This window comes from Acanthochromis polyacanthus, chromosome 1 (genome assembly GCF_021347895.1).
Source record: "Acanthochromis polyacanthus isolate Apoly-LR-REF ecotype Palm Island chromosome 1, KAUST_Apoly_ChrSc, whole genome shotgun sequence".
NCBI lineage: Eukaryota > Metazoa > Chordata > Actinopteri > Pomacentridae > Acanthochromis > Acanthochromis polyacanthus.
This window is the reverse complement of record NC_067113.1, coordinates 7900605-7911688: the sequence shown is the minus strand read 5'-3', so window position 1 is coordinate 7911688 and position 11084 is coordinate 7900605. Positions and strand designations below refer to the sequence as shown.

General features: G+C 43.0%; 1 protein-coding gene and 1 long non-coding RNA gene across 2 annotated transcripts; both read left to right on the top strand.

Moving 5' to 3' along the window:
- The first annotated feature begins 851 nt into the window (after positions 1 to 851).
- On the top strand, positions 852 to 4313 carry LOC127534071 (uncharacterized). Its single transcript, XR_007942021.1, has 3 exons — positions 852 to 1756; positions 1865 to 2020; positions 2397 to 4313. It is a non-coding gene; the product is annotated as an uncharacterized LOC127534071 (long non-coding RNA).
- Positions 4314 to 6293: 1980 nt separating this feature from the next.
- Positions 6294 to 10632, top strand: trmt61b (tRNA methyltransferase 61B). Its single transcript, XM_022217714.2, has 7 exons — positions 6294 to 7368; positions 7456 to 7558; positions 8823 to 9013; positions 9139 to 9230; positions 10077 to 10276; positions 10348 to 10422; positions 10507 to 10632. The coding sequence occupies exons 1-7, from the start codon at positions 6601 to 6603 to the stop codon at positions 10539 to 10541; spliced, it is 1464 nt and encodes a 487-aa protein (XP_022073406.1). The 5' UTR covers positions 6294 to 6600; the 3' UTR covers positions 10542 to 10632.
- Positions 10633 to 11084: the final 452 nt, after the last annotated feature.

The following is an 11084-nucleotide window of genomic DNA, read 5'->3' as shown; positions in this document are numbered from 1 at the left end:
AATTATTATAATGATTATTTTAGTATTATTTTTATTTCAATACTCTTTGCTCCAGTTTCCCGAGAGTCTGTGTTGAAATGTTCTTTTTGTTTCTGCTTCCAGAGGACGCTGGACTCCACCTCCTGGCCGGACTCCTCCAGGTACCTCCCTTACCTCTTACCTCGCCGTCCTCCTGTCTCCTCCCTCTCTCACTATCCTTTTGCTCCCCTCCCTCCCCCCTCCTTTCCTATCTCCTCCTGCCCCTCTCGCTCTGCTTTTTCTCCCCTCCCTCGCTCCATCTCTCCTCTTCCTCCTCCTCCCCCTATCTCTCCTTCTCCCCCTCCTCTTCCCCCCTCCTCTCCTGTCTCCTTCCCTGATTCTTTTCCCCTTCCCTCCCATCTCCCTGCCCCCTTACCTCTCCGTCCTCCTGTCTCCTCCCTCTCTCACTATCCTTTTTCTCCCCTCCCTCCCCCCTCCTCTCCTATCTCTTTCTCCCCCTCTCGCTCTGCTTTTTCTCCCCTCCCTCCCCCCTTCTCTCCTATCTCCTTCTCCCCCTCTCGCTCTGCTTTTTCTCCCCTCCCTCCCCCCTCCTCTCCTATCTCCTTCTCCCCCTCTCGCTCTGCTTTTTCTCCCCTCCCTCCCCCCTCCTCTCCTCTTCCTTCCGTCTCTCCTCCTCCTCCTTCTCCCTCCTCCTTTCAAGCGTCGTCGCTGTTCTTCCCCCCTTTCTCCTTTCTCTCCTCCCTTCCGCCCTTGGTTCTTTTACACTCTCCCTGTCCCTCCCTCCCCCCCACACACTTTCCTCTCCACTTCCTAAACCTGTCCCAACCCTATCCCTGTCTCCTTCTATTCCTTCTCTCCCCCCCCCCCTCTCCTCCTCCTCTTCCCCCCTCCTCCCTTTCACACTCTTCTTTTTCTCCCTTCCCTCCACCTCTCTCTCCTATCTCCTCCTCTCTTCCTTGTTCTCGTCCCCTGGAGCCTCCTCCAGCACCACTGACTGGGCGCTGGAGTTGCAGGATATCGGAGGATGAGAACAAACTCTTCCTTCGGAGGCGGCCTCTTCTTCCCATCCAAGTTTTTCTGTTGAGGGACCTCCTGACAAACGTACAGGCTCAGTCTAGTCTATCATGCAGGAGGTCCCTTCTTAGCATTTTTTACTAATCATTGTGTGAGTTTCTCTCCCCAGAAGCCTCCTGCCAGCCAACCTTCAGGGAAGAAGGTTCGCAAACCTTCCATTCCATTAAATTTACCCCGTTTTATATTAAACATTTTAGCTACGTGTGATTTTCTGGATGTGATCTGGTCAGATTTTATTTGAATGAATCTCTTGTGATTATGTCTGATCAGATCTATTCCAACTTTATTTGAATGAATTTTCTTCGATTGTATTTTGTGTGATTCTTTGAGCTCGGTTCTTGCCGGTGGGACTCTGGTCAGGGTGCCTGTCAGAGGTGTGGGCGGATCTGGGGGGATCTTGGGAAACCTCCTGTGGTCCCCCTCCTCTTACAGTGAAGCTCCGCTCTGTCAGAAGGTGAACAGGATGCAGACGGCATGTCACAGAGAAGCGACATGTGTGTGTCTGTATCCCACCCTGGACCCACAGTGGAGTCCACAGTGACAAGATCACAGTTCAGGAGAGTCACACCGGGATTAAAAGGGGTGGTTAAATGTGTTATTTAAGATAGTAAATGTAGTGTGAGGGTGAAGCTCTCGCTGGCAGAGGGAAGTTTCCAGAAGAACAGGCACGTAAGGATCCCTGTGAATGCTGCTGCATGAAAAGGTGAGTTTGGGATTTTGATTTTGCATTCATCCATCTAATATTTTGAAAACTCAGCAATAACGCACCTTGACAAGATTCTGCCACGTTTGTCTTTTTCATTTCTTTCAGACCGATGATCCCGGGACCCAAGACCAAGACAAGGACGACCCCAAAAGGCGACTTGAAGATGAGTGACCGAGCCCCAACGGAGATGAAGCCAGAGGCGACGACCAGCCGGTGAGGAGAAGAAAGAACAACTTTATCAAGACTTTACTGGATGCACCGGTAATTTAAATGTGCTGGGAAAAGAATGACCCAACAGACACTGCATGGTGACACAGGGATTGAGTCTGTATCATATCACAGTCTGACAAAATGCAGTTATGCTACTCTATCTGAATTTTCAGAGTTCTTCACTGATTTACTCTCAGTACAGACAGAGTCATTATAACAGGCGACTTCAATATCCATTCAGATGCTGGGAATTACAGCTTCAGCTGCATTCAGCTCATTGTTAGACTCAGTTTTTCTCAAAATGTTAATATTCCAAGCCAGGCTGCTGGAGGATTTCCAATGATGCATTCCTCTCCTCTCCTCTTTGTGTCTTCATACAGTCAGACCACCTTTGTATGTCACTGACTTTGTGTTTTGTCCTCTGCAGGCTTGTCTGGATCTGGAGCTGCATGTTTCCGATCTGCTGTTATCGGCCTCAGCAACCTCCAAACTATTCATGTTCTTACCATCCACTCTACCCTCAATGCAAACAGAGGTTTCTTTTTATAACTTCCCAGATGGAGGTTTTTTTCCTCACCCCAAATGGAGGTTTTTTTAAAACTTCCCAACAACAGGAAGTTTTTTTCCTTCACACTGGTACCACGTGCTTGATCTGATCTCACTGCAAAAAGAGAGATCTTCAAATAAAAACAAAACAACACAATAGAACTGTATGTTTGTTTAAAAATGTAACCTAATACACTCTTCCTTTTAGACTTATTATTGGAGAGCATGTTTTATGGCTAGCAAACTTCATTCATCTAAAAAACATGGTTTCAAACCACTGGTTTCTCACAAACACCTGGACTTCATCTTAAAACTGCACAGCATTTGAACCAGGCGTAAACTAACCGTGACATCACCCGTTGGTTTCAACGCCGAGAAAATGAAGCCCGGATTTTGCTACTTCCTGGTCGCCGTTTTGGATTTTTTGGAGCCAGTGACGTAAAAAGCGTCATCAAACAGACTGGACCGGAGAGCAACTAGCGGCAGGATTGGCTGAGGACTCTCTTATCCCGCCCACATTTTACCACAGAGGCTTCTGTTGCTGTCCATCAAGTATAGCCACGCCCCCTGGCTCCACCAACTTTAACAATTTATTTAAAATTCAGTATTGATTTATTTAATGATCTCTCATTTTGACCATGAAAACTAATTGGAAAAAAATCCTGAGCTGTAGAAAATCAGTCTATCAAATTTTATTTTTTCCAAAAATGAATTGGGGTTTATGGAGAAAAAGCTTTTTGGAGACAGCCCTAGCGGACGGCGTGATATTGCAAGTTTTTGACACTTCCGGGTTGGCTTCAATTCTGGAGCCAGATGCTACATCCACTATATATACAGTCTATGATTTGAACATACTGATGGCTGTTCAAATTCTTGGAGTAAATGCACGAGACAGTAAATTTGCTAAATACACAAATCCTGCATGATTAGTATTAACAGAATGTACTAATTTGCACTAAAAACAAAAAAACTATACTACAAATTGTGCAGGGTTTCTATTATAGTATTTTGGATATGTCCCACAATGTATTATTATTATTATTATTATTATTATTATTATCATCATCTGCTGTAAGACTTTATAACATCAGCATCATTGGCTGATGTAAACCAGACTGATATCATATCAAACCAAAAAAAAATTGCACAGCATTCTTGCACAGTGGCATTTTTGCACTTCTGAATTTATTTTCAAGTATTTATTAGTTTTTATTTTTCGTCCTTGTACATATTGTAATTACTATGTTTATTTCCTGGTTTAAATATGCTTGCTGCTGTAAAAATGTGAATTTCCCCTGACATGCTGAAGCTCCATTGTATTCCCAGGGTATATAAGAGGTCATTTCATGTCATAAGCAGCACTATACATGTAAAGGCCTAGAGTGGTTTCCTGCTGACATTCAAGCTGTAGCACAACTCAGAAGCCAACAGCCAGACCAGGATGAGCACAAACGTGAGGAAAAAAAAACACCCTTTTCAAAGTCTGCACGCTGACAATAACTGCAGACCGGAGTGGAAGACCACCTTCAACACCCACCCCACCCACTGTTTCTCAGCCGAATGACACCATGTAAAGCTTCAAATGTTGTGAAATAATTGCTGTTCCCCTGTCAGGTTATGTGGGGGAGTAAAACACTTGTTAGTCTGTTGTGGAAGTCTTGGAGGAGATTGAAGTGTGTTTAGATGAGAGCGCCACACTTAAGCTGTAAGTTTTTTGGTAGGAGATGAACTTTGCTCTGCTTGATTGAGACCTCATGAACAGAAACAAGGTTTTAAAATAAAAACACCTCCCAAAGCATTCACTCTTTGATTGTTTTATTGTGTCATTACCATGTGATGAAAATCATTTGAAGTAGCAGTGGAGGGTTTTTTCAGGGCTCATGCCAATACTCATTATTAATACTGGTTAGGGTTACTCTCCATACTATAGACATTTTGTTACTTACACTTGAAATTATTTTTCATACTTGTCTATATTCACACTGTGTAAACACAGCCCACATTTGTCTTGAATAGTGTCTATTTTTACTACTATATTGCATTAAGTTGTCGCGTAGAAGAGCGCGATTAACAATACAACTTCGTGTTGTTTTTGGCTCTGATTTTAATGCAAAAAACCCTCAAATTTATATCGCACATATTTCATGAAATCAAATATTACAATTACCCCGCGAGGGAATCCTTTTTGGTGCTGTTTGAGTTCTTTTTCTACCTTGAAATGTTTGTGATGCTTCCGAGAGATCTCCACCTCTGTTAGTCCGCATTAAATGGAAAGCCGTTCAATTTAATATTAAATACATACATTTTTAAAATCTTCCTATTAAATATATACAGTGAATAACAATGAGTAGTTTGTTTTTTGTATTTTTTAATATATTTAATAAAATAAATCGATTTTCACTTTAAAATTGGGGTTTTAAAGGACCATTTAAAAGTATATATATATATATATATATATATATATATATATATATATCCCCCTCTCCCTTTCTCTTTATCCTGTACACAACGGACTTCCAATACAACTCTGGGAGCTGTCACCTCCAGAAATTCTCTGATGACACAGCCATTGTTGGGGGTGTGTCTAACGGGGACGAGCTGGAGTACAGGACAGTCATCTCTGACTTTGTCGACTGGTGTGAGCGAAACCATCTGCAGCTCAACGGCAGTAAGACGAAAGAGATGACCATCGACTTCTGCAGGAGGAGGGCACCTCAGACTGCACTGGTGAACATCCAGGGTGTGGACATTGAGATAGTGGACTCATACAAATACCTGGGTGTTCACCTCAACAACAAACTGGACTGGTCACACAACACAGAGGTCCTGTACAAGAAGGGCCAAAGTCGTCTCCACCTGCTGAGGAGACTGAGGTCCTTTGGAGTGTGCAGGACTCCGCTCCGGACATTTTATGACTCTGTGGTAGCGTCTGCTGTTTTCTATGCAGTGGTCTGTTGGGGAGCAGGGAGCACTGAAAGGGACAGAAAGAGACTGAACAGACTGGTGAGGAGGGCCGGTTCTGTGCTGGACTGTTCCTTGGACTCCATAGAGGAGGTGGGAGAGAGGAGGATGTTGGCAAAGCTCACATCCATCAGGGACAACCCCTCCCACCCACTGTATGACACTGTGAAGTCTCAAAGTAGCAATTTCAGCAGTAGACTGAGACACCTAACCTACAAGACGGAACGCTATCGCAAGTCATTCATTCCATCTGCTATAAGGCTTTACAACATCAGCATCACTGAGTGATGTTTACACAAAACTGGACTCTGTCACACAATCCCGTACCACATAATCTGCACAGTTCTCTCGTACTTCACATCATTCCAAAAGCCACCTTCCCATCCTACACTCCTGGACATATTGTGATTGTTATTATGATTATCATTATACTGTTGTTTATTGTTGCTATTGTTGCTTTACTGTAAGATGTATGCTGTTGTAACATGGGAAATTTCCCCGAACACGGGGAGTAATAAAGGATTATACATACATATATATATATATATATATATACATATATATATATATATATACCTAGGGCCACATTTATTCATTCTGGGATGCCTGTATTCATTATTTAAAATTGAATGGTCCTTGCAATTAGCAGACCTTGTATTTCCAGCAGCAGTGAAGGACTTCTAATGACATTACTGCTGTAATAGGATTAATTTCTGACTTTGCTTTCACACTTTAAGGCCTGTTGGGCTTTCAGTGAGGTAAATAAGTTGTGATGTCGCCCTCTGCTGGTGTACTTAAATTACTACACCAGTCGCTTAATAATGACGTTGTTCACATGTGCTTGTCCAATGATTCCGCTGCAGTTCAGTGACCTCCTCGGCTCTGTAAACTGCCAGCTGACCAGAAACGAAGAGGAATTAATAGCTGTTACACTGTCAGGTAATTTAGGTTAAATTTCAACATCATTCTTTTTTCTTTTTTTTTTGCTTTGAGGTCTTTTCATATGTATGCACGTTGTGTTTAGAACTGCAGCTGTCGTTTTTTTCGGTTTTAATCTGATCTAACTCACTGGATTGGATTTTATGACACAGAATTCACTTCTAGTATCTATATTATCGTAAGTAATGGCTGTGCATGTGCCCTTCAGACTTCTGTTAATGCACAGACTGGTGACAGTTTGTCCCTCCAGTCAGAGACAGGCCAAATACAGGGATATGCTTTTTAAAGTCTCGAGGAGTGGAAATGAGGTAAGAACATTTTCAACTGCTTGTGTGAAATGCAACAACAACGAAGCTGACAGTTCAGAGTCTTCACAACCGAGGACCGAGTTGACATCCAGGCGAGCACTGCTGTCCAGGAGCAGGCGACCTCTGTCCCCTCTGGAGAGGATCAGCAGCCTGCTGCCCCAGGACGCCCTGAGCCCCGAGGTGATGCAGCTGAGAGAGCAGCAACCTGACGAGGACACAAACATCCAGCTTTCAGTCATGCACTCCACACAAGAGGAAAGTGGACATAAAGTGTCTGTCAATGAAGTAAACCCAGAGACCTTCTGTGCAGAAGATGCAGAAGCCGAGGCAAACACTCCATCACTTCATCATGATGAAAGGCAGGCATGGCCCACTCTTCCTGGGGAGAGCTTGCTCTCCTTCGGAGAGCTGCTCATGGCTGAGTATCGTAAAAAGAGACGGGTAGAGTTTAGAAAGATGTTCCAGCTGCAGACAGGGGTCCGTCTGCAGAGCAGCTGGGGGACCATCCCTCATGAGGACATGGCAGGGCAGCCAGCAGGTCGGTTCCTGAAGACCAGCAGGGGGGTTCCCATCTTCATCCGCCGGGCCAGTCTGGAGGATTATGTGCTGTATATGAAGAGAGGGCCTGCAATCGCTTACCCTAAGGTAGGATGTAGTGTGTGTATATCATAGTCAAATGAATCCGGTGTCAGGTTTTCACAGAGACTGTGTGTTGTGACCCTCATCTCTCAGGATGCAACTACCATGCTCATGATGATGGATGTCACAGAGGGAGACTGTGTGTTGGAGTCGGGCTCCGGGTCAGGGGCCATGTCTCTGTTCCTGTCAAGAGCAGGTGTGACTTCATCATCCTGTCACTGCTTTGCTTTATCTTTCCTCACTTAAAATCACTGTGGAAGTACACAGTTTCAGAGTTTAAATACACTCAGTTTTATGAAAGCAATCAGACCGCAGTATTCTGCTAAGGCTGTTCATATGGCATCGTCAGAAATGCTGCATTTGTTTAATAATTAGTGATGATCAGAAATTACGCACTGTAGAACCTGTCCATTTAATATCCATGTACCCACAAACAAAATTACCTTGCGCCAAGCAAAGGTGTGTTTTATGCATGTGTACGTTATGTATGAATACCAAATGGCGTGACCTAAATATGTAGTGGGCAGCGGGAATTGATGGGACTCAGAATAACCCCACAAATTAATCAATTGTTCCTTGTATGATTTCCAACGCATAAGTCCACAGTGGTGGATTTGTAGTAGGATCACAATCATGTGATCACAGCAGGCAGCTGACGTAATGTTCACTTATTGTCATGGTTACAGTGGTGGTCACATGGTTACAGTCGTGCCGCTATCTCACAATGACACAGAAATCTTTAACAAATCCATGGATCCAGACTATAAGGCACATCACAGCCAGAAAGTAATCACTTCCTTGTGTTATTTCTGACCTTGGATGAAAATATCATCCAAATTCATTCGTCCGTTTTTGAGTAATGTTGTGCAGAGACCGACAGAAGGACAAACGTACGTCGATTGTCACATAACTCTGCCACGTTCCTTGGCAGAGTAATTGTTATTCCCTGATGACTCCAAACTTTTGAGTGGTAGTGTAAATGCTAGTACAAATTCAGAGTTGTTATTTCTTTGGCAAATTCTCAGCCTGTCAACAAACTCATTTTATCTACAATTATTATCACAAGTTAGTAATAGTCAGAGGCAACATAATGCTCTTTAGAATTTTGTCTAAATTACCAACAAAAGTATCACATAAAGGGTAAAATAAGCTGAAAGGTTGACGTAATGGGGAATAGTAGAGAACTCACATTTGCAAAATAAGCAGAGCATATAGATTTATTCATTAAATGCACAGTTTAATGTGAAGTGAAGTAACAATGAAGCACAGATAGAGGTTAACAGTGTGAATCACATTTTAATCCAAACCTCTGCCCCAGAGAATAACTTGAGTCCTTCCTCACGGTCCTCATTAATCTTCATTAAACACCATGAAAATCAGGGTGAAATGTTATTATTCCTAAACAAAAAGTGTTCCAAAAAACAGATTTTAGCAACTGACCATGTTTCTGTGTTTCCCAGTGGGCTCTAAGGGCAGCGTGCTGAGTGTGGAGGTCAGGGAGGATCACCACACAAGAGCCGTGTCCAACTACAAGCGCTGGAGGGCGTCCTGGAGCGTGAGACGAGGGGAGGAGTGGCCCGACAACGTCCAGTTTCACAACGCCGACCTGTGCACAGCCTCGTCGCTCCTCGCTGGTCGGGGATTTCACGCGGTCAGTGTCTGATTTGAAGATGCTGCATTTGCTGAACGTAAATGCAGTTTGTCCCGACAACAGTACAACACGATATGAACACGTGTACTGAAACTCATTCACCAGATGGATTCTTTCTGTTGCAGGTTGCTCTGGACCTGATCAACCCTCACCTGGCTTTACCCGCTGTGATTCCACATCTGCACCCTGGAGCTGTGTGTGCCGTCTACCTCGCCAAGTGTGTAGCTCTGCTGTTTGTCAACTTTCAAAACAACTGTAGTTCATGAAAATCATTATTTTACACTTACTCTTAATGTTACTTCGACGTTAAATACCACTCTCATATGTATGTTTAATACAGAGCTGAAGCCAGGAAGTGGTTAACTTAGCTTAGCACAAAGAACAAGAGCAGGTGAGCTTGGCTTTGTTTGAAGGCTCACAAAATTCCTCTAGACATGTAATATCTCAGTTATTTATCTGAAGAAAAAAACAACTAGTTGTCTCATGGATTCAAGGAAACAAATATTAAGATTGTATGTCTTTTTTCTTGCACAAATTAAACAATGTATAAGATGATAATTAGCGAGCTGTAGAAATACTGGTACAGTCATTATGGCTGATTGCGGCTTTGTTAAAGCTTCGACACTTCATTCAAAACAAGGTTCATTACTTGAGGTTTCAGTGGCACAGTGCTCTAGTAGGACATCTAGTGGTCAAGAACATGAAGTGCAAGTGAGATGTGTTAATTGGTTCATGGATTGTTTTGGATTTGACTCGTCATGCACATTCCTGTTCAACTACACTAGATGATTATATGGTTTCTAGTCGTTACAATAATAATAATATTACTAGTAATAATAATGACAGTAATTATTGGAGACTATGTTTCTTATTTGGCATGTCTGTCCGTAACCCTATATACTCTCATCATTTCACTACAAAACCTACCAAGGCAGGGTGCCACTTTGTAACTTCAACACATACTCAATTTTCATACAAAAACTAAGACCTTAACTGTCAGCCTTAGTTCTACATTGTGATGTGTGTACAGAACCTGCTGTCTGACGCCTCCTCTCTAACACAGCATAACGCAGGTCATCGATCTGCTGGAGGGCCTTCGATGTTCGTCGCTCCCTTTGCTGTGTGAACGGATCATCGAGGTTCCAGTCCGGGAGTGGCTGGTGGCCCCAGCTCTGAAGAAGGACGGCCGCTATTGCACCAGGAGCACTCCGATCCTGGATGGAGAGCTGAGACAAGACGACGCATCAGACGAGCCTGACAGAGGTGAATAATTAACACTTCAGGTTGCTTTGTACTGTTTTGCAGCATTCTTACTTCAACTTTGATCGTTTCAGAGGAAGACCCTGACCCAGGCTTTGGGACTGTTCCTTACATCGCCAGACCTCATCCCGAACAGATGAGTCACACAGGTCAGACGTCGATACACTTCTAGTCGCAGTGTCAGTTTCTGTTTGGTATTAAGAAATGCTCAGTGTGTCCATTTGCTTTTTCAGCATTCCTGGTGAAAATGAGGAAATGTGTGCAGTAACCACCCTGGACAAACACGATTGTTACTCATCGGGCGAATGGTTTGACTGAAAATAATTTCTAAATAATAAAATAACTGAGATTAAAACTTGCATTTTGGTGTATTTGATGCATATTTTAATCCTGTAAATGTAAAGTCAGAAATTCCAGACAATTTCTCACATTTAGTGGCATGGGCTCTGTAAAAAGGTTTGTAAGGTATTCTGCATAGTAACGTGAACATACAAAGTCATTACCTGTGTGTAACGAGCAACATTTCTGCAAAACAGAGCTAATTAAGCTACGTCAAAGGCATTAAAGCAGGATCCAATAAAGCGCATCAACAGACAAGGTCTAGCCTGTATTCCAAACTCCTGATCATCAAACAGGCACATTGGCAACAAAACACAACCAAGTAACCCCCTGAATGTAACAGTCTGAGGACATGGATCCCAAGATAAACTAATGTACACAAAAATCATTTTAACATCTGTGGAAAAAACAAATACATTAAATAAATAAATATCAATTCTGTAGGTTCAACTCATCTTCACAGTAACAAGTC

Coding starts and splice junctions, on each gene's coding strand:
- trmt61b (XM_022217714.2), top strand. CDS start 6,601: ATGGCTGTGCATGTGCCCTTCAGACTTCTGTTAATGCACAGACTGGTG. Junction 7,369..7,455: donor CTGCAATCGCTTACCCTAAG/GTAGGATGTAGT, acceptor CTCATCTCTCAG/GATGCAACTACCATGCTCAT. Junction 7,559..8,822: donor TCTGTTCCTGTCAAGAGCAG/GTGTGACTTCAT, acceptor TGTGTTTCCCAG/TGGGCTCTAAGGGCAGCGTG.